The sequence below is a fragment of the Arvicanthis niloticus genome, chromosome 12, assembly GCF_011762505.2.
Source record: "Arvicanthis niloticus isolate mArvNil1 chromosome 12, mArvNil1.pat.X, whole genome shotgun sequence".
NCBI classification, from domain to species: Eukaryota; Metazoa; Chordata; class Mammalia; order Rodentia; family Muridae; genus Arvicanthis; species Arvicanthis niloticus.
Genome location: NC_047669.1, coordinates 184,833 through 211,196, shown reverse-complemented (window position 1 = coordinate 211,196; position 26,364 = coordinate 184,833). Strand labels below are relative to the sequence as shown.

At 37.1% G+C, this 26,364-nt stretch overlaps 1 protein-coding gene across 1 annotated transcript in view; it reads right to left on the bottom strand.

Annotated features, from left to right (window-relative positions):
- Positions 1-1,389: 1,389 nt before the first annotated feature.
- Positions 1,390-26,364, bottom strand: part of LOC117717516 (protection of telomeres protein 1-like) — a 62,452-nt gene continuing 37,477 nt past the window's right edge. The window contains exons 8-16 of the mRNA XM_034514737.2: positions 22,422-22,501; positions 21,199-21,261; positions 18,231-18,387; positions 15,780-15,985; positions 14,990-15,125; positions 12,986-13,074; positions 11,160-11,251; positions 2,766-2,871; positions 1,390-1,568 (exon numbers count right to left, since the gene is read on the bottom strand). Of these exons, the coding sequence (XP_034370628.1) occupies positions 1,456-1,568; positions 2,766-2,871; positions 11,160-11,251; positions 12,986-13,074; positions 14,990-15,125; positions 15,780-15,985; positions 18,231-18,387; positions 21,199-21,261; positions 22,422-22,501 (1,042 nt within the window). The 3' untranslated portion in view covers positions 1,390-1,455. The remainder of the gene's footprint in view (positions 1,569-2,765; positions 2,872-11,159; positions 11,252-12,985; positions 13,075-14,989; positions 15,126-15,779; positions 15,986-18,230; positions 18,388-21,198; positions 21,262-22,421; positions 22,502-26,364) is intronic.

The window sequence follows — 26,364 nt, the reverse complement described above, 5'->3', positions numbered from 1 at the left end:
CATATACACTAAATCTGATAGAAGAGAAAGTGAGGAATAGCCTTGAACACATAAGCCCCAAAAACCAACTTCCTAAACAGAACACCAACAGCTCAGAAACTAAAATCAACAGTTAATAAACAGGACCTCATGAAGGTGAAAAACTTTTGTAAGGCAAAAGACACCATCAATAGGACAAAATGACAGTCTACACAATGGGGAAAGTCCTTTACCAACCTGACAGATGTTTGATACAAAGAATCAAGAAATTAGACATTAACAAACCAAATAACTCAATTAAAAAATGGGGTCTAGAGCAAAACAGAAATTTGGACAGATGAATCTCTAATAGCCCAGAAGCACTTAAAGCACTGTTCAACACCAATAGTCATCAGGGAAATGCAAATCAAAATGGTTCTAAGATTCCATCTTACACCCTTCAGTATGGCTACCATCAAAAACTCAAGTAAAAGCTCATGTTGGCATGTATGTAGTGCAAGGGGAACACTCCTTCATTGCCGTTGGGAGTGAAAACTTGTACAAGCTTGATTGTCCTAGAACTTGTTCTGTAGGCTGACCTTCAAATCACCCTCAGCAAAAAAGAAAAAAATCTTCTATATTCCTACTAAGATGGCCCACTAAGTACCACTTAAGGCATTCCACTGATTTCCAAATCTGAAGTCCCAAAATTCACATTCTTTTAAACAAAAGCATAGTTGGGCCTATCACAGCAATAACCTAGTCTCTAAAGCTAAATAACTTAAAGCTAGAGAGAAGCAGAAATCAAATACAGCATCTGGTTCAAAGTGTTAGACTCATCCTAAATGGGCAACATAAGCATCAAACAAAACAATTTTGCCTCATTAAATACTGCATTGTTGACTCACTCAAGACAAAAATTTGTTCAAGGGCAACTCAGGTCACAAGATACTCATGTGAATGCACAGGAAGATTTCTTATAGCAGAGCAATTCCTCTGTACAAAATGAAGTAAAATGGGAGAAGATGAAAGAAAAATACCCACCACTGAGCCAAGAGACTCAACAATAGAATGTGTTCTTATCTATACTCACATTATCATCAACTACTTATATAAAACTCGGACAGGAATATAAACCCAACTAAGAATGGTGAGGGAACAGCACAGAAACAAGTGTCTTGTACAGAAAACAGACCTACAGTGTCTGGTAACAATGGAGATTCCATGAAAAGGAAATGAAAACTTGGGTTTCTCTACACAAAATGTGGCTTTATTTTATAATCTAGCTGTTACCCTGGACATGTTGAGAAAAAGACATTTCAACAACATATTCACAAGAAGGTATAAATAACAATACAATGTCTTTCTGTATAAGAGAATTTAGAGCTACAGTGATAATGGGAATGGATAATTCAACAACACAGAAGTACCTTTTTAGAGTTACCGTCATAATTTTTATTACCCCCCCCCATGCCACCATTACACGGAGCAGTAACACTAGATGATGTCTTCTGCAACCATGGTATCAAATATCTGGTAACATATTTGATGCTCCATTCCACTTGTGACATTGTAGGACTTGATGAGGCACTCCAGCCATGGGTATGCATCTACAGACCAAGAGGGCATGTCATTCAGCCATTAAATCAAGCATAAAACTAGTAATGCTGATTAATTAGAATTTTTTCCCAACCTCAGATGTGATTAAAAGTTTATAAAACACTTGACAGTGTTTTGCTTCGTTTCTTGAGGTGACTGCTTAGGGGCCTCCTCTGTTTTTTCCTTGACTAATTAGATAGAGGTGGGACCTGAACTTAAGATCAAATAATTTTAAGCCTTACCTGTGACCTGCCCATCTGGCGGCAATAATGCCAACCATCATGATTGACAAGGAGCAGGGTATACTCATTTCTAACATCAACAGAAGGCCCTAGGAGGTTTACAAGGCAATTGTTACAGCAATCAAGCTTGGCCATATATCTGTATATTTGAAAAGATACCAGGCCCAGAACCTTTTAGTTTTGGAAATCTATGTATACTAAGTCCAATATGTAAGACAAATTAAAATCGAAAACAAATGTATATATCTCAATTAAACTTCGCTCCAGAAAAACAAAATTTCCCATCTCTTGGGAACTGACGTTACATTGTAGAGACCTATTGTGGAGGAAGAAATCCTAATCAGGAGCAACTGCTAACAGTCCCATCAGCAACAGTGAAGGAGGTAAAGGGGAGATTTGTTACTGTGAACAATTACTAGAACAATCAAACATCTTAACATAATTTACTTCTCCAGATTCTAACAGAAAAGAAATGCTGGCCACAAAAGGACTTAGCGGCAGTGGCTACACTGTGTACGCTTTTTCCAGGGCAGGAGCCAGTGGATGAAGCAGTGTTTGTGCAAAAAATGGCTAAAGTTCATAAACTTTGCAAAATAAGTATAGAAAACTTTGAAGCTCATTAGTACCAGAGGAAATCCACTGAGTCAAACATTATTAAGGCAGTTTATTTGAGGACATATTTCTAGTAAATAGTGCTTGGCATAATTGCAGCTTCAATGTTGAGTAAAATATGTTGTAACCAAAACTGCTATGCTTTAAATATATTTCAAAATATAGTAAACCTTGTTACTCATATTTATTTTATTTCTGCTGCTATCTCATCAAGACATTGATAGATATTGTTCACACTTAGCAATTCCCAAGGACTCAGTTGGCTTTCTTCCACCCTCCCATAGTCTTTGGATTAGATACACACTAGATGCATTGTCAAGTAAGAGAAAGAAGCATCTTTGAAATACTGCCTACCTATTTTTATTCCTGGAGGACAAATGACATTCATAATCCTTTCCAGATTTTTCTGAAGGTCATCATCAATGAGGACTTCTGATGCTGGGATCTGGAAAAACTTCCCCTAAATTGATGACAACAAAGGGATATTCATTATCTGAGAAGCTTCCATGCACAGAATTTCAGCAACCAATTTGCTAAAATGACCTATATAGACATTTCTCTGTTAAGGTTACAGAACTCATAAACTGGAATACTGGTCTAAACCAAAGCCAATCCTCTTCTTTAATTCTCATCCCCCCGCCTCCAATTAATCATTTTATTCGTTTACATTTCAAATGATTTCCCCTTCCTGGTTACTCTTCCATAACCCCTCCCTATCCCATGGCCCCCCTCCTCCATCCCCTTTGCCTCTATGAGGGTGCTCCCCAACACACCCACTCCCACTTCTCCACTCTAGTATCTCCCTATGCCAGGGCAGCAAATCTCTACAGGACTAAGGGCCTCCTCTCCCACTGATGTCAGATAAGGCCATCCTCTGCTACTTATGTATCTGGAGCCATGAATCCCTCCATGAATACTCTTTAGTTGGTTGCTTAATCTCTGGGAGCTCTGTGTGGTCCAGTTAGTTGATCTTGTTCTTTCTATGGGGTTGCAATCCCCTTCGGCTTCTTCACTTCTTCCCCTAGCTCTTCTATTGGGGTCCTCTGGCTCAGTCTGGTGGTTGGCTGTGAATGTCTGCATCTGTGTTGGTCAGGTGCTGGTAGAAACTCTCAGGGAATAGCCATACCAGGCTCCTGTCAGCAAGTACTTCTTGGCATAAGCAATAGTATGGGCATTTGGTGTCTGGAGATGGGATGGATCCAAGATGGAGAGGTCTCTGGATGGCCTTTCCTTCATTCTGTTTCATTTTTTGTTTCCATCTTTCCTTTGGACAGGAAAACTTCTGGGTTAAAAATTTTGAGATGGGCAGGTGGTCCCATCCCTCAACTGGAGGCCATGCCGGTCTCTAAAGGTTCTCTCTCCCCTTTGTTGTGTATTTTGGCTGAAGTCATCCTTGTTGGGTCCTGGGAGCCTCTTGATTCCAGGGACATAGGAACCCACACCCAGCACGGGTTCCTTTCTGTCTGAGCCTATGCTCTGAGCAGACCTTAGGCACTGGCTCTGCACCCACTCCTACAACACCCGGAGGGAGCTGACTCCCAGGTGCTCTGAAATGGCAAGGATCACAGGGAAGGCCACAACATCTGCCCCAACACTTGGAGTAACTGGGTCCTCCAGGATCCAGGGACACAGAAACCCCTCACACAGCCAGTAGCAAGAGTTCATTTCAGTTAGAAACTGCACCTAGAGAAGATCTGGAGTGCTGGCTCTGCACCCACTGTTAAAACACCCAGAGGGAGCCCAACAGCCAGGTGCTCTGAAACAAGCAGGATCACAGAGGAACCTCAACTCCCCGGAGATCAGGCACACCCAGGAGCACTGGAACTCTGACACACTCAAGATCACAGTTGAAGTCACAACAACATCTTTCCTAACACCCAGGGTAACTGGGATTCACATAGGAAGCAGGGAAACACAAACCCCTGACCAGACATAGGAAAGGGTTCCTTCCAGCTTGGACCTGTGCACTGAGCAACCTCAGGGCTCTGTCTCCCTACTAAACCCTGCAACACCCAGAAAAAGCTTGATTCCCAGGAACTCTGACACAACAGGATCTCAGGAGCTTGGTCACATCAGGATTTCAGGATCCGAAAGAAAGCTTGACTCCCAGGAGCTCTGACACACCCAGGATCTCAGGATTTCAGGATCCCAGAATCACATGATCACAAAGAAAGCTAGACTCTGAGGAGTTCAGACACAATGAGGATCACAGGAGAGACAGGCTCCAGTCAGAGACACAAAGGGCAGGTATCACTAGAGATAACCAGACTGTGAGAGGCAAGCACAAGAACATAAGCAACAGAAACTAAGGTTACTTGACATCATCAGAACCCAGTTCTCACACAATTGCAAGTCCTACATACCCCATCACACTAGAAAAGTAAGATTTGAATTTCAAATCACATGTCATGATGATGATAGAGGACTTTAAGAGGGACATAAAGAATTCCCTCAAAGAAATACAGGAGAAAACAAGTAAACAGGTAGAAGCCTTTAAAGAGAAAACACAAAAATCCCTTTAAAAATTACAGGAAAACAAACAAAAGGTGAAGGAATTGAACAGAACCATTCAGAATCTAAAAATGGAAATAGAAACAATAAAGAAATCACAAAGGGAGACTACCCTGGAGATAGAAAACTGAGGAAAGAGATCAGGAGTCATACATGCAAGCATCACCAACAGAATACAAGAGATAGAAGAGAGAATCTCAGGTGCATCAGATACCATAGAAAACATTGACACAACAGTAAAAGAATATGCAAAATAAAAAAGCTCCTAACCCAAAATATCCAGGAAGTTCAGGACACAATGAGAAGACCAAACTTAAGGATAATAGGTATAGAAGAGCGTAAAGATTCCCAACTTAAAGGGCTAGTAAGTATCTTCAACAAAATTATAGAAGAAAATTTCCCTAACCTAAAGAAAGAGATGCCCATGAACAAACAAGAAGCCTATAAAACTCCAAATAGACTGGATGAGAAAAGAAATTTCTCACATCACATAATAATCAAAACACCAAATGCAAAAAAACAACAACAAAAAAATATTAAAAACAGTAAGAGTAGAAGGTCATGTAACATATAAAGGCAGACCTATCAGAATTACACCAGACTTCTTAACAGAGACTATAAAACCCTGGGCAGATGTTACATAAATCCAAAGAGAACACAAATGCCAGCCCAGGATACTATACCCAGCAAAATTCTCAATTAACATAGACAGAGAAACCAAGATACCCCATGACTAAAACACATTTACACAGTATCTTTCCACAAATCCAGCCCTACAAAGGATAATAGATGGAAAACAACACAAGGAAGGAAACTACACCCCAGGAAATGCAAGAAAGTAATCTTTCAACAAACCCAAAAGAAGATAGCCACACAAACATAATTCCACCTCTAACAACAAAAATAAAGGGAAGCAACAATCATTGATTCATAAAGTTTCTTAACATCACTGGACTCAACTCCCCAATAGAAAGACACAGACTAACACACTGGATATGTAAACAGGACCCAGCATTTTTGCTGCATACAGAAAATGCACCTCCGTAACAAACACAGACACTACCTAAAAGAAAAAGGTTGGAAAACAATTTTCCAAGTAAATGTCCCAAGAAACAGGCTCAAGTAGCCATTTTAATATTGAATAAATTAGGCTTTCAACCAAAAGATAACAAAAAAGATACAGAAGGACACTTCATAATCATCGAAGGAAAAATCTACCAAAATGAACTCTCAATTCTGAACATCTATGCTCCAAATGAAAGGATACCCACATTCATAAAAGAAACTTTAATAAAACTCAAAGCACACATTACACCTCACACAATAATAGTGGGAGACTTCAACACCCCACTCTCAGCAATGGACAGATCATGGAAAGAGAATCTAAACAGAGATGTAGTGAAACTAACAGAAGTTATGAACCAAATGGATTTAACAGGTATCTATAGAAATTTCATTCTAAAACAAAAGAATACACCTTCTTCTCAGCACTTTACGGTACCTTCTCCAAAATTAGCCATATAATTGGTCACAAATCAGGCCTCAACAGATACAAGAAGATGGAAATAATCACATGCATCCCATCAGATCACCATGGGTGGTCTTCAATAACAACAAAAACAACAGAAAGCCCACATACACATGGAAGCTGAACAACTCTCTACTCAATGATAACTTGGACAAGGAAGAAATAAAGAAAGAAATTAAAGACTTAAAATTTAAGGAAAATGACTGCACAACATATCAAAACTTATGGGACACAATGAAAGCAGTGCTAAGAGAAAAACTCATAGCTCTAAGTGTTGAAAAAAATAAAAATAGAAAAAGAAAAAAAAATAAACTGGAGAGAGCATACACTAGCAGCTTGACAGCATTTCTGAAAGCTCTAGAACAAAAAGAAGCAAATACACGCAAAAGGAGTAGGCAGGAGGGAATAATCAAACTTAGGGCTGAAATCAACTAAGTAGAAAAAGATGAACTACACAAAGAATCAACAAAACCAGGAGCTTGTTCTTTGAGGAGATCAACAAGATAGATAAACTTTTAGCTAGATTAACCAGAGGGCACAGAGACAGTATCCAAATTAATAAAATCAGAATTGAAAAGGGAGACATAACAACACAAACTGAGGAAATTCAAAAAATCATCAGATCTTACTACAAAAGCGAATACTCAACAAAAAACAGAAAATCTGGATGAAATGGACAAATTTCTAGACAGATACCAGGTACCAAAGTTGAATCAGGTTCAGTTAAACCATCTAAACAATCCCATAACCACTACAGAAATAGCAGCAGTCATTAAAATTATCCCTACCAAAAAACGCCCGGGACTGGACGGTTTTAGTGCAGAATTCTATCAGACCTTCAAAAAAGAGCTAATACCAATACTCTTCAAACTATTCCACATAATAAAAACAGAATGAACACTTCCCAATTCGTTCTATGAACCCACAATTATGCTTATACCTAAACCACACAGACACAACAAAGAAAGAGAACTTCAGATTTCAGACCAACATATATATATATATATATATATATATATATATATATATATATATATACATACATATATATACACACACACACAAATAGTCAATAAAGTTCTCAAAACAATCGTGCATCATGATCAAGTAGGTTTCATCCCAGGGATGCAGGGATGGTTCAATATACTGAAAGTCATCAAAGGAATCCACTAATATAAACAAACTCAAAGGAAAAAAAAAAAAACACGTGATCATCTCATTGGATGCTAAGAAAGCATTTGACAAAATTCTACATCCCATCATGGTAAAAGTCTTGGAAAGATCAGAAATTCAAGGCCCATACCTAAACATTAGTAAAAGCAATATACAGCAAACCAGTAGCCAACATCAAACTTAATGGAAAGAAACTTGAAGCAATCCCACTAAAACCAGGGAGTAGACAAGGCTGCTCACTCTCTCTCTACTTATTCAATATAGTACTCAAATTCCTAGCCATAGCAATTAGTCAACAAGAGGAAGTCAAGGGAATACAAATTGGAAAGGAAGAAGTTAAAATATTACTATTTGCAGATGATATGATAGTATACTTAACTGATTCCAAAACTTCCACCAGAGAACTCCTAAACCTGAGAAACAACTTCAGCAAAGCGGCTGGATATAAAATTCACTCAAACAAATCAGTGGTTTTCCTCTTCTCAAAAGACAGACAGGCTGAGAAAAAAATTAGGGAAATGATACCCTTCACTATAGTCACAAATAATATAAAATACCTTGGTGTAAATCTAAACAAGCAAGTGAAAGATCTGTATAATAAGAACGTTAAGTCTCTGAAGAAAGAAATAGAAGAAAGTCTCAGGGGATGGAAAGATATTCCATGCTCATGGATTGGCAGGACTGAAGCAATCTACAGATTCAATGCAATCCCAATCAAAATTCAAACACAATTCTTCATAAAGTTAGAAAGAACAATTTTCAAATTCATTTGGAATAACAAGAAACCCAAGATAGCAAAAACTATTCTCAACAATAAAAGAACTTCTGGGGGAATCACTATCCCTGACCTCAAGCTGTATTACAGAGCAATAGTGATAAAAACTGCATGGTATTAAGTACAAGCAGAGACAGGCAGGAAGATTAGTGGAATAGAATTGAAGACCCAGAAATTAACTCACACACCTATGGTCACTTAATCTTTGACTAAAGAGGTAAAACCATCCAGTGGAAAAAAGACAGCATTTTCAACAAATGGTGCTGGTTCAACTGGAGATCAGCATGTAGAAGAATGCAAATTGATCCATTCTTATCCCCTTGTACAAAGCTCAAGTCCAAGTGGATAAAGGACCTTCACATAAATCTAGATACAATGAAATTAATAGGAAACAAGGTGGGGAAGAGCCTCGAACACTTGAGCACAGGGGAAATTGTCCTGAACAGAATACCAATGGCATATGCTCTAAGATAAACAATAGACAAATGGAACCTCATAAAATTGCAATGCTTCTGTAAGGCAAAGGACATTGTCAATAGGACAAAATGGCAACCAACAGATTGAGACAAGATCTTTACCAATCCTACACCAATAAAGAACTAATATCCAATATATACAAAGAACTCAAGAAGTTAGACTCCAGAGAATCAAATAACCCTATTAACAATGGCGTACAGAGCTAAAAATGAATTCTCAACTGAGGAATACTGAATGGCTCAGAAGCACCTAAAGAAATGTTCAACATCTGCAGTCATTAGGGAAATACAAATCAAAACAACCCTGAGATTTCACCTCATAACATTCAGTATAGCTAAGATCAAAAACTCAGGTGACAGCAGATGCTGGTGAGGATGTAGAGAAAGAGGAACACTCCTCCATTGTTGGTGGTATTGCAAGCTGGTACAACTACTCTGGAAATCTATCTTGGGGTTCCATAGAAAATTAGACATAGTGTTACCTGAGGAGTGAGGTATAGCACTCCTGGGCATATATCCAAAAGATGCTCCAACATATAACAAGGACACATGCTCTACTATGTTTATAGCAGCCTTATTTATAATAGCTAGAAACTGGAAAGAAGCCAGGTGTTCTTCAACAGAGGAATGGATACAGAAAATGTGGTACATTTACACAGTGCAGTACTACTCAGCTATTGAAAACAATAACTTCACAAAATTCTTTGGCAAATGGATAAAACTAGAAAATATCATCCTGAGTGAGGTAACCCAATCACAAAAGAACACACATGGTATGTACTCACTGATAAGTAGATATTAGCCCAAAAGCTTGGAATACCCAAGATACAACTCACAGACCATATGAAGCTCAAGAAGAAGGAAAACTAAAGTGTAGATGCTTTGGTCCTTCTTAGAAGGGTGTACTGGCTGTTTTTTTTTTTGTTTTTTTTTTGTGTGTGTGTGTGTGTGTGTGTGTGTGTGTGTGAGTGTGTGTGTGTGTGTGTGTGTATGTGTGTCAACTTGATACAGGCTGGAGTTATCACAGAGAAAGAAACATCTTTTAAAGAAACGCCACCATGAGATCCAGCTCTACAGAATATTCTCAATTAGTGATCAAGAATGGGAGGGCCTATTGTGAGTGGTGCCATCCCTGGGCTGGTAGTCTTAGGTTCTATAAGAAAGCAAGCTGCGCAAGCTAGGGGAAGTAAGCCAGTAAGTAACAACCCTCCACAGCCTCTGCACCAGCTCCTGCTTCTTGACCTGCTTGAGTTCCAGTCCTGACTTCTTTTGATGGTGAACAGCAATGTGAAATATTTAAGCTGAATAAACCCTTTCCCCCTCAACTTACTTCTTGGTCATGATGTTTTATGCAGGAATAAAAGCCCTGACTAAGACAAAGGGGGAATACAACACTAGAGAGAGGAAATATGGAGACAAAGTGTGGAGCAGAGACTGAAGCAAAGGTCATCCAGAGCCTGCCCAACCTGGGGATTCATCCATATATATAGTCACCAAACCCATACACTATTGTGGATGCCAAGAAGTGCTTGCTGACAGGAGCCTGCTATAGCTGTCTCCTGAAAGTCTCTACCAGAGCCTGACTAATACAGAGCTGGATGCTTGCAGCCAACTACTGGACTGAGCACGGGGACCTTAGAGAAAGGACTGAAGGAGCTGATGGGGTTTGCAACCCCATAGGAAGAACAACAATATCAACCAACCAGACCCCCCCACCCCCAGAGCTCCCAGGGACTAAACAACTAAACAACCAACCAAAGAGTATACATGGAGGGAACCATGGCTCTAGTTGCATATGTAGCAGAGGATGGCCTCAAAGTGAGGAGAAGCCCTTGGTACTATGAAGGCTAGATGCCCCAGTGTAGGGGCATGCCAGGGCGGGAAGACTGGAGTTGGGGAACAGCCACATAGAAGCAGGGGAAAGATGGATGGGATGGGGAGTTTTGGGAGGGAAGGGGAACCAGAAAAATGGATATGTAAATACAGAAAGTATCCAATAAAATTTAATTTATTATAGAAAAATCAAAAGTTGTAGGCAAAAACATAAGTTAGGATTTATGTGCTGTATTTCATTCTTACATTTTAAGTTATTTTAAGTCCTTTTAAAAAGAACAAAATAAAGATAAACCGAGTTTTAGGCTTAAAATGGATAAGTTACAATGAAGTAAAGCTAAGATGAATATTAAAGATGATGTAAATTTCAGTTAAATTTTTTTGTTTTGTTTTTTGTTGTTGTGTGTGTGTTTTTTTTTTTTTTTTTTTTTTTAACAAGATCTGTTACTTACAGAATCCTTGAGGTAGACATCTAATACTCCAGTTCCATCATCAAAAGTGAAAGTCATAACAAACACATACTGTAGAGGTACAATGCCCAGAACTAGTGAGGAGGGAAAAAGCACATTATTCCAGGTTGTTAGACTTTCTATTAGATAAAAGCAAAAGTGGTTTATTACAGTGTATATGAGTAGATACTGTTTACTGAGAGTATTTATAAGAAAAAGAAAGCTTTCTTCTCCAGGATCAATTTATGAAAGCTGCCAAGTAACAGAATCACTTTGGAATACTCCACCATATTTATTCAGGAGAGGTCTCATGACATAAGGAATTGTATCCTAATACTTGGTAGAAACTACAACAAATGATTAATACAACTCATTGTACGTTACTTATATAAAAAATAAAATGAAAATCATAGAATATTATTGAAAGCAACACAAAGTTTACTATTGTTTGTATTATGAGTAAAGTATTCCTTATTACTATTATTATTATCATCATCATCATCAACAACAACAACAGAGATGTAATCTGGTTGAAAGAAAACCATGACAAAATCTGGGGTTCCATAACTTGATAGGATGAGGAAGAATGAATGAGTTGGAGATACCAAACATATGGGAATTTGCAGTTAAGGCAAACACCTTTTTTCAGGAGTTGAAAATACTGCATGAATGTATGAAACATTTTATTACCTTCTGTATGCATAGCCCATATTCCACTAGGAAGATTAATTAAGGAGGCAAGACAAAACAATATGTTGGAGCACAGGAACAAATGTAGTATGCAAAAGCAGAAAGACAGGAATGTAGTTTCACAAGGCCTCAAGAGTTACACTGAAGCAACCCTAAGGAGGCGGAAACTTAAAAGAATGGAGTACAGAAAAAGGAATTGCCCATCTCAACAAAAGAAGCTCGTACAAAGCAACATGGGATCCTGCTTGCCCAAAGTGAGATACAGTTGTACCATAAAACAAAAAATATCACAAGAATCACACATATACATGTTTAGAAAACAAAAATTCAGTCTAGCGGAAATAAGCTGAATATACAGTTTCATGAAAATAAGAATTCTCAGTGTATTTTGAGTTGTTCAAACTAAACCTACAGCTGTCAATGGCTATGAAGGACAAACTCTGAGAAAAACGTTGGCAAAACAGGCATTTACAGGGCAGACAAAAGCAAAATTTATAAATATGGGAAAGTAAAAAAAATGGTAGAGTATTTGGCTTGAAAAGATAGACTCAATGGAGAAACAATATTGTGAGATCTACAGAGTATTTGTTTTTGTGGAAAAGAGAATGGATATCAAATATAATATATAATTCTAGTAGGCAGAACACTACTAGTAGGCCCATACTAGTAGGAAGACCTAGCTTCACAATTAAGGATAATCTAAAAGTTAAGAGGAAAAGCTCTAAGTACAGGCCTTACAATGCACCCTTCTCCTGGAAGCTAAAAACAAAGGCTAAGTAATTAATCGTGTGTACAACAGAGACTTCTTTGTGCTAGCTGAAGACTCGGAGGGCAGCAACAGCTGTCTCAACACCTGTTTTAACATTAAGTATAAATGATAAAGATTTTCTCAGGATCTGTATTTGTGATCAATAGTTAAAATGAAAACAAGCAGTCAAGTATCGAAATATGATTATAATTACAGTGCTTGGAAGTGATAGCAAGTATTTTAAATATTCAGTCTTTATTTAACAATTGTTGCAAATAGGTGTCAGTTAAGAAAAGCTAAGCAAAATTTGCCGTAAGTATTCAAAAATATTGAAATATAAATCAGGGAGGTGAGAGAATTAAAATTTTAGGATACCAAAAATCTAGCTTACCTTCTGCCACAGAGGAAGGAATCCACAGTCTTTTATTAGGAATGGCACTTAGGTTTTGTATGGGCTTCAAGTTTGAGCACTGTTTACATCTAAAGGAACAAGAAAAAAAACTGGTATTTAAATACAATAAAATTCAGTTAATTATTACATCTTATAGACAGTTTTAGAAAGTCAGCTATTAAATAGAAGGCACCTCACTGTTTATACTGTAATGTGCTTGTTTCAAAAGAATTATGATTAACTTACTACATAAAAGTGACAAAAGATATAATGGGTGTGGTAGTTTATGAAAATGGCCCTTATAGGCTCATATATTAGAATGTTTGTTCTCCAATTGTTAAAACTATTTAGGAATGATTAAGAGGTGTGGCCTTGCTGGCAGAGAAGTACTGTACTGTACTTTAAAAATAATTAAAATAATTCAAAGTATTATTTTATTCAGATGCAAAAATATAAAAAAAAATCACTTATTAAAGTTTACTATACCCATATGTTCAACATTTTTTAATATTAACTTATTAAATTTTATTAATATTTAACTTTTTTATTGATTCTTTGTGTTTTCCATATCATGTACCCCAACCCCCAGCATCTCCTAGTTCTGTCATACCTATCCTTGCAACCAACCCCCCAAAGAAAATTCTCATTGTGGAAGCTGTTGTGTGTCACACAGTATACCCTTTTGTTCACAATTGTTTACTTGCAAATGTTCACTGCAATATGTCATTGCTGTTTTGAGGCCTACTCAAACAATGAGTACTGGATCCTCACCAGGACTCCTCACAGATATGCAGTTGTTGCCCTGTATCATACTGATCTGTAGGGCTCGCCCTTTCATGTGCTCCAGCATTTCATATATGGGGTAGATATTGGAGTGGACCAAATAAAAGCCCTGATTTTAGGCATGGGTGGTGGTAGCTAAGTTGGTCAGCTCTCCAGTTCACCAAGGTGAGCTCTGTTGAGGTTTGATATTTTGCTGTGTATTGTAATGCTAAGTTTGGACCCCCAAGATATCATTGCTACATGGATGAGAGAGTTCGCAGATAGACCCAAGTGAGCTATGTGACTTTGCCCCCAAGCTATTTCTGATTGGTGAATAAAGATGCTGACAGCCAATAGCTGGGCAGAAGATAAATAGGCAGGTTTAGGATTGGAGAATCAAGGGGAGAAAAAGGTGAGAAGGAAGGAGAAGCCATCATAGGTTAGCTGAGTCATGAAAATATGGCCATGAGGGCTGGCCAATTGGCTGGCCAATTAAGAGCAGCCCAGATGAAATATAGTAAGTAATAACTCAGGGTTATCAATAGGAAAGTAGATTCTAATAGCATAACAGATAGACATCTGCCCAGCTCTAGTGCTGATTGGATTACTATAACTATAAAGATGTGTGTGTGTGTGTGTGTGTGTGTGTGTGTGTGTGTGTGTGTGTGTGTTTTATCTGAGGAATTGAATGATCAAGGTGGGGTAGAATCCCTGGATTGGGTTAAATTTTTCTATAACACAGCTCTCCATCACTTCCCTGGCTAGCTCACCCAAGGGCACAGCCAGCAAGGAGCAGAACCAGCTCTCCAGCTTTCATGATCTTGCCCCATCCCCCTAACCCATAACCATGCCAGCATGTTCAGATCTACTGTGCTGCCTAAGAAAGATGCTAGGCCCACTCTCAGTAGTAGTGCTGTACTGCTGTAGTCAGCGAGGGGCAGGGACAGCTTTCCTGCTCCCATGACCTCAGGCCACCTCTCCAGATGCCTTCCCTGTGGACCCTCATTATCTACAGATTAGAAAAGATCAAAACTCAAGATTCTCAAACCACAAAGAGCAGTTTGCTGAACCTATAAAAATTTGTACCACAATCATTATAGCTTGAAGACTTTGTATAAGTAGGAACTGGCACAATTAAGTATCAACTGAGCATAGAAGAGGGTAAGCAACAGCAGCTAAGCAAAAGAGGGTAAGGAAAAGAGACACAGTTTCATTGCCTAGATACCCCAAAGGAACACACACCCATAGTGACACACTCTTCCTCGTATGAGGAATGGTGCTGCAAGATCTAGGAGCTCCAGGTCCTCAGGGCCAGACCTCACAGGGATCACACTGTGAAACATGCTTGACAGTTTAGAGATTTCACAGAACCTTCCTCCTGTTAAAAAAGAAAAAAAAAAAGAAAGAAAGAAAGAAAGAAATTCTCTACCAGCACACAAAGAATCAGAACAAGATACAGGATGTATCATGTGGGACACAGCACGTGCTACAGGAAAAAAAAAAAAAAAATCCAGAACAGAGTTACAAATTTCAAAGAAAATTTGAACTTTGTATGACAAAGAAAAATATAAAGTTACATAATAATTAGATGCAAAAAATACAGAAATAAATAGCACAATTCCAATCTCAGAGTTGTTAACATGCCTTTTCATGGCTCCTTTCTCTGACTCAGGTATCTTTAGTTGAGAATTTTCGTCCGAGTATTATGACTCAACAATGAAACCCAGAGGCTGAGACTGGCAGCTTCACATAAGCAACTGGCCAATGTAATAGATCCACTGAGTTGATTTTATTACAGACAAGAATTTAACAAAATATTGAAATAAAAAATGTGAATTTAATGCATAATTTGAAAATGCAATTCAAATAGGTGTGTGTGCTCATATATATTGGAATCTAGTATACTGTCTTGAGAAGCTTAATTAACAGTACATTTACTTCATAAGTAGGAAGTGCACAATAATAGGAGTCAACAATAATAGGAGAACATGTGCAAAATAATATTTAAAACACCGAATACCAAGTGTTTTACCTTCTATCAAAACTAGACATTCACTTGAGTGAGGAAGGATGCCATTATTTTTTACAAAATGGACAGCAACCTGCCGTCTCCCTTGGCCTTCCGTGGTCCAGACTTTTGAATCATATAATGGTGTATCTTGCAGCTTGCAGTCTGGAGGTGTGACTGTAGCATCTTGCAAAATTTTATCCACATCTTCTTCACATGGAACTTCTTGCCTAAAATGATTGGTAGCAAAATTTCAGCAAACAATGTAGGTATATTCACAATTCCAATGTAATAAATTACCCCAAAAGAAAACTAGTTTAGCGGCTGAAGAGATGGCTCAGTGGTTACAAGCACTTGCTTCTCCTGCAGACAACTGAGTTCATTTCCCAGCACCTACATGATGACTAAGAACCATTTGTAACTTTAGTTCTGAACTTTGTGGGCACCAGATAAACATATGGTACATATACATACATGTAGGCAAAACAGTCACACATAAACACAAATAATCTAGAATGAATTTAAACCCTATTTTATATGCAGATTAAACCAGCTAACCTTTCCTAAATTAAGGAGATACTTCATTTTCCAGATTGAATACATTTCATTAAATAGATGTTTAACATTTTATGCGTAGGTAAATACATACCATAATCATAGAGATTCTGTGTGGGTTCATACGTGCCATGGTACATGTGTAGAAGAGAAAGGACAATCTCCTACAATGTTGGTCACAAGGACTTTACACAGGTCCTCAGGCTTGGCAGCAGGTGTCTTCACCTGTTGATGCACCACTCTGGCCCATGCCAAGTGTAGAGTCCAAGACGACCTACAGTTCTTCCCAGTCCCAACTTGTTGTCCTTCACAAGTAGCCATGTCTTCAACCCAATTAACCTCACTATCACAGGGAAACGACTTTAAAGCATTATTAGCTTCACTTATCTATAACAGTTGGTAATTCACAGTAGTCAGATAAACAACTATACAATAAAAACACCAGGGCTTGAAATTAAAAGGCTGAATTGCTTATCCTGATTCTGTCACCAACTGGGCCTGCAAGTTTAGGTAATCTCTTATACTTGCTAAGATAATTATTTGTCTAGAAGGAAATCATAGCATAGCTGTATTCTTGAAGAACAATATAATACTGTGGTATTAAATGAAAAATAATCTGGTATTGTTTTACAAATTATCTAAAATCTTCCTAACACTCCGAGTTATGATCCCATGGATAGAAAACACATTCCTCAATGTATTGTTTGTTTCTTTGGCAATCTAGACCCTGCATTTCCTTTTGTATATTAGGTCATGAAATCATTATGGAACGTGCTCTAGCAGCTCAGGGTCCTTCCATTCGTCCTGCTAAAGTGTACTTCTCTGGGTAGTGCAGGCTGGCACTTCAGATGATCCCAGGTGAGCATCTCTTTGATGTCCTCTTTCCTCTGAACATTTTCCTTCACCCACATCAGGAAGCTGTCTCAGCTGTTTGAGTGCTTGATGTGCTCAATCCCCACATTGATCCTTTTGGCCAAAATCTTGACATTAATCTGCTTGTTTACAATGATGCCTTCCTACAGCAAGTTGAGTGACATCTTAGACTTTTCCAGTTTTGCCACGGTAACATTTATGGGATACTCCTTTTTGAACAATGCCCGTGTCTATAATATCACTCTTCTTGTACATGTGCACATGTTTCCTAAAAGGTCTAGAGAACACATAGTGAATGCCACTCCTCTTTCCCTTTGAGTTGGAGATTTTGTTGAGTTACTGGAAAATGCTTGCTGTGGCCCAGCTATCTTAGTTTTTATTAAAAGGATTTAATGATTAACTTTCTTCTCAATCACTATAGTTTCAAATTTTGTGAGGTGAAAAAATATGTAAATTGCCCAAGACAGATATTATCAAACAATAAGCAAATACACAAATATGTAGATATGTATGTGATAACACAACAGAGTAAACGCCTGATGGACGCTATACCAAGTGGGTGATTGTGTACTACATGTAATTTCCAAAATGCCTTTCTGTATTTTGAGGGACTATGGTACATTGTATTGAAACAGAAATCAGGACTTAAAACTCTCTATGTAAACATGTTTGGAAACAAATATATGTTAATAAGAATAAAAAAGTTCTATATATTTATGTACTTACAAAATAACTGGTGTTTGGAATTAAAGCATTAAAGTTGTGCAGTGTAACAAGAACTTTTGACTGGTGTCTACCATACCTACTAAACATTAGACTTAAAGTCTGAAAGTACCTATTTTTACTTACTATTACTAAGAACAATTCAAAAAGATTTAAGTATTTTCCATTTCATTAGCATTTTTAAGAATACTATAAATTAAATCATAATTTATTCATTTCTCAAGACTTAAAACTACAAACACACACACATAAACACACATATGGGTATGCATATATACAAACAATATGACATGAAATTTTTGTTTAATTTTGGAAAATACTTACAATAAATGACATTTAGGACAAAGAAGTTTAACAGACTGTAAAAGTCTTCTGGGCTTGTACGATCTTAGCTTTGCTCTGATTCGATATAGTTGAGGAGCTCTTTGTTTCAAAATGGCACACAATGATGTCTTCTCTAAATAATGGTAATTAGTGAGTGCTGTAAAGAATTTTTACATTAAGTCAGAGTAAATAAAGTATGGGGTCTTAGGTCTGCTCAGCATAAATTTCCCTAAAGCAAATATATACCATAAAATCAAATTTACCTCAGCTATGGTCACAATATTTCTAGGCCCATGTGCATCTAGGCCCATGAACGCAGAGCCACGCACATAACAGACACCCTGGTGCTAAGTTACTGAGGCAAGGGATATTTTAATTATATAATGGGTATGTAAGTACTTCTATATAGGACTAGTAGAATATCTCGGGAAATTCTAACTTAGGGAAAAACAGTGGTGTTTACGTCAGAAAGAAAATGAATGATACCTGTATAAAAAAATGCCAATTTCTTAGACAACCGGTGCCAGGAAACAACTTATTTTCTAACTGGAATTTGATTAAGAGATGTTGACAAAACACATTTGTTAAATATCACGTGTCACATGGGCTCTTGACCTGGATATTTCAAACTCAAGACTGTATTGAACTTTCCTTTTTTCAGGAGTTAGAACCTCAGAATGGAAAGGGTTACTAGGGGAACCCAATTATCACAGTGATGCATAGAGCTTGAAAGAGAAGGGATTTATGTTGTAGGCAGAAAGGGGAGATGACGGGGAATATGGAAGAGAGAAAGAACTTAGAATCACAACTGCAGAGAAGCATGAGATCAGAGGAAATGACTGGAAAATAGAAAATTGGAAGATTTCAGGTGGGTGGAATCAGTTTACTCTAAATAGCTTAGTAATGCAGGTGTTATGTAGTGTTTTGAATATTCTAGGGTGACACTCCCCTCTTTTAGAAAACAGAATTTAAACAAAAAAACCCAGAATTTAAGCCAAGCAAGGTTCAGACATCCAGGTAAATAGGTTCTGATCACAGCTTTAATGCAACAAAACCCTCACAGACATCTCCTTTGAGTTGTAAATTGCTGAGCATTTACAGTGAAATACTTACCTGCTGGGCACACCTGACAAATCTAAAATAAAATGAAACACTTGCTTCACTTCACTTTCTAGGGTAATACGTTAGAAGTTTTACACTTTGTATTACTTTCAAATGTCAAGAAAAACTGTGATAATGTAACGACCTCCTGAATATACTTTAAAACAATTCAGTAACAGTTTTATACTGGCACATTTACTCTATGCTTTGGACGTACCCTTATCTCTGTCTCCCAATGAATCAGGTGTTACTACATTAATGGGAACAGCCTCCAGAAAATTATGACCTGATTCCCCCAAAACACATCAATATTTCATGAATACAATTTATTTCTTTCACATTGTTACAGTGCCCGTTTCAAATAATTAACAGCCTTAACCCTATTATGGGATTACCAGATACTTAACTCTCTCCAAATGTCTTTTGACTATCTGTGATAATCCTAAACAATGCATTATTTATCTTTCATGTATCCAGATGTTAACATCAAATTTTCTTTAGTCTACTTATATGTTTGCCTTATGACACTGACTTGAAAAGTGTACCTACTTATTTTGCTGAGTACACATTCATTTAGGTGTGGCTCAAATTTTTTCACTCTGAGATGTTGCTCATGCATTTTTGGCATAGAGACTTCATATGTAACACCATACTTCTCAATACATGCAATAAAAAGTCTATGAGAACACACCTGTTCCTCTGGGGAGCGGAGCCAGTGCAGGTGATTAAAGGATGTTCAACTTAACTCTATTCGGACAATTTCTTACTCTTGTAACTAGCAGAAAGTAAATGTGTTATTAAAAGAAAAGTAAATGTGTTATCAAAGCTTTGGAATCTGATTCATGATTCACAATCAAAACCATAATTACCAGCATGATGGCAAAATGGTGTTATATTATTTTTGCTTTTACATTTATTAGTCATTCTGCCCTACAGAGTTTTCTATTCAGTTCATTTTAGTTCCTCATTAGCAAGCAGAGTTCATATATTCTGGCTTTCCTCAATGAATTCTAACGCATCATTAACACTGCTTTGATGATTATCATCACATTGTCCCAGATGTGATATTCTCTATTAGCCAAGAATGTCTTCAATGTCTAGAAATCTAGAATGCTCTTGATTTATCTTTAATTCTCTTGTCCTAACTGTGAAATCTCCTTTTTTTTCTCCAGAGATACCTTAAATATTTCCATAAGCCAAGATCTGTATGTGCACTATGTATGCTTACTGCTCCTACAGGTCACTGCCTCTGCATGGTAAACCTGCAAGAATTTGTATACAATATCTAAAATCTCAGAAGAAGTCATCTTTTATTCCAATAAAACCTGAGACTTTAGTCTTCAGTTCCATATTTACATCTCCTTTCTCCAACAGGAGCAACTCCTTCCATACAGCAGTCCATATTTAGTAACTATTTAATAAAATTTTGATCACAGTGTTTTTCACATAAAAAGCTTTTTATCAACTCAATTAAAATAACAAGGATATAGCTGAAAGGTATTTATTATCACTGTTAATATTAAACTTTAGAAGAATAGGATAGAGAGTTTCTTATGTGTACAATGTTAACATAGTACATAATTTTATTAAAATTAGTATCAGAGAAGTTATACCATTAAGCTAACAATACACCTGATGCCATGAATTTTATAAATTTTAATAGTATGTTAACTTAAATACATATAGAGAAATGCATATGTATGAGTTCTATCTTACACCACTGTAGGATGAGGCATGAGAATAAAAGCTAAATACAAACATTGAGTCCCCAGGAGGATCTACTGACACTGATGAGTATGATGGGATTGGCCCAGAAATGCACAGACAGGTATCTATATGTTGGTGACTACACTGGAAAAGGTCTTACTTGTAGCATAGAGATGTTGACATCTTTCCACCTCACACAGGGAAACTAAGTCTGATTCAGAGCCTACAGGAAGAAAAAAGGAATCACATAATACATATAGCTCTGCAAAATATGATTCAGAAACTTAATGTAAAACTGAAACTATAGAAGTCTATCTAGAGATACTGAAGAAAGGCTAAATAAATACTCCAATGGCTTTTTCTCCCAGTTTATTTGCAGATTCATCATAAGGCTAACCAAAGTTACACAGGGTTAGTCACTAAATTTGATAGGTAACATCTCTCCTTTCTTTAACGGGAAATGTAAGGAATTTAGCATATTGAATAAGATCATGAAAGACAAGAACATTAGTGCATTTATACTAAATGGCTTCATGATATAGTAATCAAGAAACTATGGTACTGATTAAATACTGAAAAACTAACAGAGCATCAAGAGCTTAAAACCAACCCATGCTGGGACTGTTGATAAAAGACAGGAAACAATACAGTATGATTTTTTTGTTTGTTTTTAAGAAATGGTTTTGCCACTACTGAAAATTAATAATGAAAGGTATGTACTTCACAGTACACGAGTAAGTGGTACACAAAAAGGCTAAAATTAAGCTCATATTTAAACTCACCTGATGTTTTGATAGACATTGAAGTCTTCTAAGCAATTAAAGGAAACATGTGTTCTAACTAGAAATTCATTCATCCCTCAGTATCACTCAGCCTTATGAGCTACTGACACATACTCTATCATAGATAAATCTCAGAACACAGTACATACTAAAGCATACACACAATTCCATTGAGTTCTATAAGAATACCTTTGAGAGATTTAGATGACTTATTTGTCCAAGAATGCATAAGCAAAAACTATGGTCTGCTTAAGATAAAGGAATATTTGATCCTTTTAGAAACTGATAAGCAAAGTAGTGGCCTAGAAAATTCAAACATTCAAAAATTCATTTTTTCAATGAATATGAAACATTACACAAAGTTCATAACCAAGTAATCATTGTCACTCTAATTTGAAAATGTGACTATATATTTAAAAGTCAAGCAATCTTAGTTTTGGATAGGGCAAGACCGATGTTTATGGTGTTACTTTAATAAAAATACACATGCACAACCTATATACACACGTATGAATTTTTTAAAAAACATGGAAAAAAACATTAAAATTGTGCTCATGAAATTATGATGAAGTAAAATGTCAATGTTATAAATTGTCCTTACTTGAAGATGATAAACAATTCTCCACATTGTCTGTATCATCTGAGGTCTGAATAGCTTCCAAATCTACAGATTCTAAAGCTCTAAAATTGAAAAATATGAAGTCAAGTTGCATAACAAAGTCAGTAGTTCAGCTGAACCCTCTAAATACAGTTCATAAAATTATAAAATTGTTACCATTTAGTCAGTGGCCTGCAGCTTTTACTAGATTATCCAAAAACTCTAATGCCCTCAAAATAAAAAAAAGTAAAAAAAGAAAAGTAAGAGTGGAAGATTCAGTCAGAGGCAAACTTTAAAGACAATCAAACAAAAAGCCTGGGGATGTAACGCTAACATTTGCAATTAGAATACTGCCACTTGGGTTTCTGTGTGTACCCGGAGCTGTTCCTGTGCCACAACACTCCATACCCAAATATCGCCGGGGAGAGAGCTGGTCTCCTAGGAATGTGGACATGCCTGTGAGCACAAGTTTCTGCTCAGAGGGATGCCCAGAATCCTCAGGACACAAGAACCAAGGAACAGGAAGGGACTGGATCCATCCAGTTTCTGTCTGCAACCATGAGCTGACCCTGTGTCACAGCTCTCCATACCCGAACTCCTCCCAAAGAGAAATGGTCTCCAAGGAGTACTGACACACAGGCTTGAAGGAGGGACAGTCAGAGACAGCAAGACTAGCTAACAACAGAGATAACCAGATGGCGAGAGGCAAGCACAAGAACATAAGCAACACTAACCAAGGCTACTTGGTATCATCAGAAACCAGTTTTCCCACCACAGAGAGCCCTGGATATCCCAACACACCAGAAAACCAGGACTCTGATTTAAAATCACATATCATGATGATAGAGGACTTTAAGAAGGGTATAAATAATTCCCTTAAAGAAATACAGGAGAACACAGGTAAATAAGTAGAAACCCTTAAAGAGGAAATACAAAATTCCCTTAAAGAAATACAGGAAAACATAACCAAACAGGTTGAACAAAACCATCCAGAATCTAAAAATGGAAATAGAAACAATAAAGAAATCACAAAGGGAGATAACCCTGTAGATAGAAAACCTAGAAAAGAGATTAGGAGTCATACATGCAAGCATCACCAACAGAATATAAGAGATAGAAGAGAGAATCTCAGGTGCATCAGATACCATAGAAAACATTGACAAAAAAAAGTCAAAGAGAATGCAAAAATCTCCTAACCCAACAACATCCAGTAAATCCAGGATACAATGAGAAGACCAAACTTAAGGATAATAGGTATAGAAGAGAGTGAAGATTCCAAACTTAAAGGGCCAGTACATATCTTCAACAAAATTATAGAAGAAAACTTCCCTAACCTAACAAAAGAGATGCCCATAAACACACAAGAGTCTACAGAACTCCAAATAGACTGGATCAGAAAAGAAATTCCTCCCATTACATAATAGTCAAAACACTGAATGCACAAAAACAAAGAAAGGATATTAAAAGCAGTAAGGGGAAAAAGTCAAGTAACATATAAAGGCAGACCTTTCAGAATTTCACCAGACTTCTCACCAGAGACTATAAAAGCTAGAAGATCCTGGGCAGATGCCATACAAACACTAAGAGAACACAAAAGCCAGCCCAGGCTACTATACCCAGCAAAACTCTCAATCACCACAGATGGAATAAACAAGATATTCCATGACAAAACCAAATTTATACAATATCTTTCCACAAATCAAGCCCTACAAAGGATAATAGATGGAAAACACCAACACAAGGAGGTAAACAACACTGTAGAAAATGCCAGTCAGCAATCTTCTTTCAACAACCCCTAAAGAAGATAGCCACACAAACATAAAAATAACATCAAAAATAACAGGAAGCAACCATCACTTTTCCTTACTATCTCTTAACAATTCTCCAATAAAAAGACATAGACCAACAGACTATAGCTCCAGGTAGAGAGAACAACAGTTAGATCATATAACAGGATGGCTGCTCTAGGCAGAGAACTTAACAAGTAAAAACTAATTATGTCCTATAGGCAGATATTAGTGAAAGTTTGAATTGATTGCTTTACAGATGGTATAAAGATATTGCTTTATTATGTCTTACAGGATATTCATACTCTTTCTAATGAGGGCTCCACAGGAAATTTGGGTTAAAATCCTGGTTTGACAAGTTCCCTGCTTATAAGTAGGTAGAGACAGAAGTTTGAGTCAATTGTTTTAAAGATGGTATTATAAGGTCTGCAGGATAATTCATATTCTTTGAACTTGGACTCCACAGGAATTTTGGGTTAGTTTCCTGGCAGGGCAAAATAGAAAAAGCCTAAGAATAGACACATACAGGATTTAAGTTTACTTCATTTCTTTTAGATTGTTTTAATTTTCAAAATGGGTGTGATTTTGAGTTTTGTGGTTATATTATTCCTCTGGGAGAGAGGTCAAAATAAAGGTTTTTCTGGTTACTGGCCCAAGGATATGATGATTTGGGAAAAAGGTTTGTTCTTTGTGATTTTAGGTAACGTGATTAGTGTCTATACACCTTCCAGAATTCTATGGATCAGATATGATGAAGGGAGACCCCCAGAGGACTAGATTCCAGAGAATCAAACAAAAACAAGTTTTAGTATCTTGATGATTTGTATATTACAGTATATACAGCCTTGGTGAGTCTCATCAGCAGACATGCTGAACTGACCTGCTTTGAACTCCTGATCTCTTGGGCTTTCAGCTAGATCCAGTCAGGACACAAGACGTCAGAGACTAAAACATTGGTGTGGCCTTTCTTAAAGGCAACCAACTCCCCCATTTCCCTCTCCTCCTCCCTTTCAAAGATATCTCAACGCCCATATTCAGCTTGAAGAAGTTATGAAGAGTCATTGCTCGAGTTCTCTGGACTTGGGGGACGAGAGGTGGTTATTCTAGTTGTCTTTTTGAGGAAAGTTGAAATGGTCATAATTAGAACAGAGAGGAAATAGCTAGAATTGATTGTGTAACCATAATTGCATTTGGTAGAAATCTTTATAATAGTTATGAAGTCATAATTTCTTATTTTGGTACAGAATTTATTTTGATACAGAATCAAGATTATCATTGGTATAAATTTCTTCTATTGATACAAAAATTTTAAAAGTACAAGGCTTGGACTCACTCCTTCTATGTCATTACAAACTGATCTGAGATGTTTAAGCCTGTGAGTTAAGGGCCAAACAGCAAATCCATGGTTCTGAGTTTATTTTTAGGGTGTTTTCAGATAATTTAATTAGAAATAGCTGAGGGTACTTAACAGACAACAGTTAAGATTACTATCCATAGAAAGTTGATTTTCAAAAATGTTAGAAGTCCACAGAATGTGACATTTAATGTTATTTATTCCTTTGTTGTTGAGACAATTCTGCTCCTGGAAGTTCCCCTTTTGTGGATTCAAAGAAGAAATTGAGAGTCTCTACTTCCAGGTGAGGTGGCTAGGTGGCCACTGGGCAGAAATTGCCTAACTTTCCTACAGACCTGTACCATTCTTGAGAGGACACAAGTTGGAGGTTAGGACAGCTTAGTTCTGCTGAGAAAGAATAAGTTAGTCCTTAATAATTCCTGTTTTTCAAAGGTCTGTCAGATGATCCTCCGCCAGAAGGCTGAAAACTGATGCTCCAACTTCCTGACTTACTGGAGCGGTATGGGCAGGCAGCTGTCTTTACAATTTGTCTCAGTTCTAGAAGCTGAGTTAGATTGGGCAAAAGAGACCAAAGAACAGAACACCTACACAACAAAGATAAAACTAGATATCTATACCAAGAAACATCTCAAATATAACTCTAGATGCCTACGTCACAATGTAAAAACATAAATATGAACAGCCGATATAATAATCTTTCTCCAGAAGGCAGCAACCTTACTGCTCTGAGAAAAGTAATTTAGCCAAAGCATAAAACAAGGACCTTAAAATAGCAATCATGAATACATTCAAAGACCACTAAGAT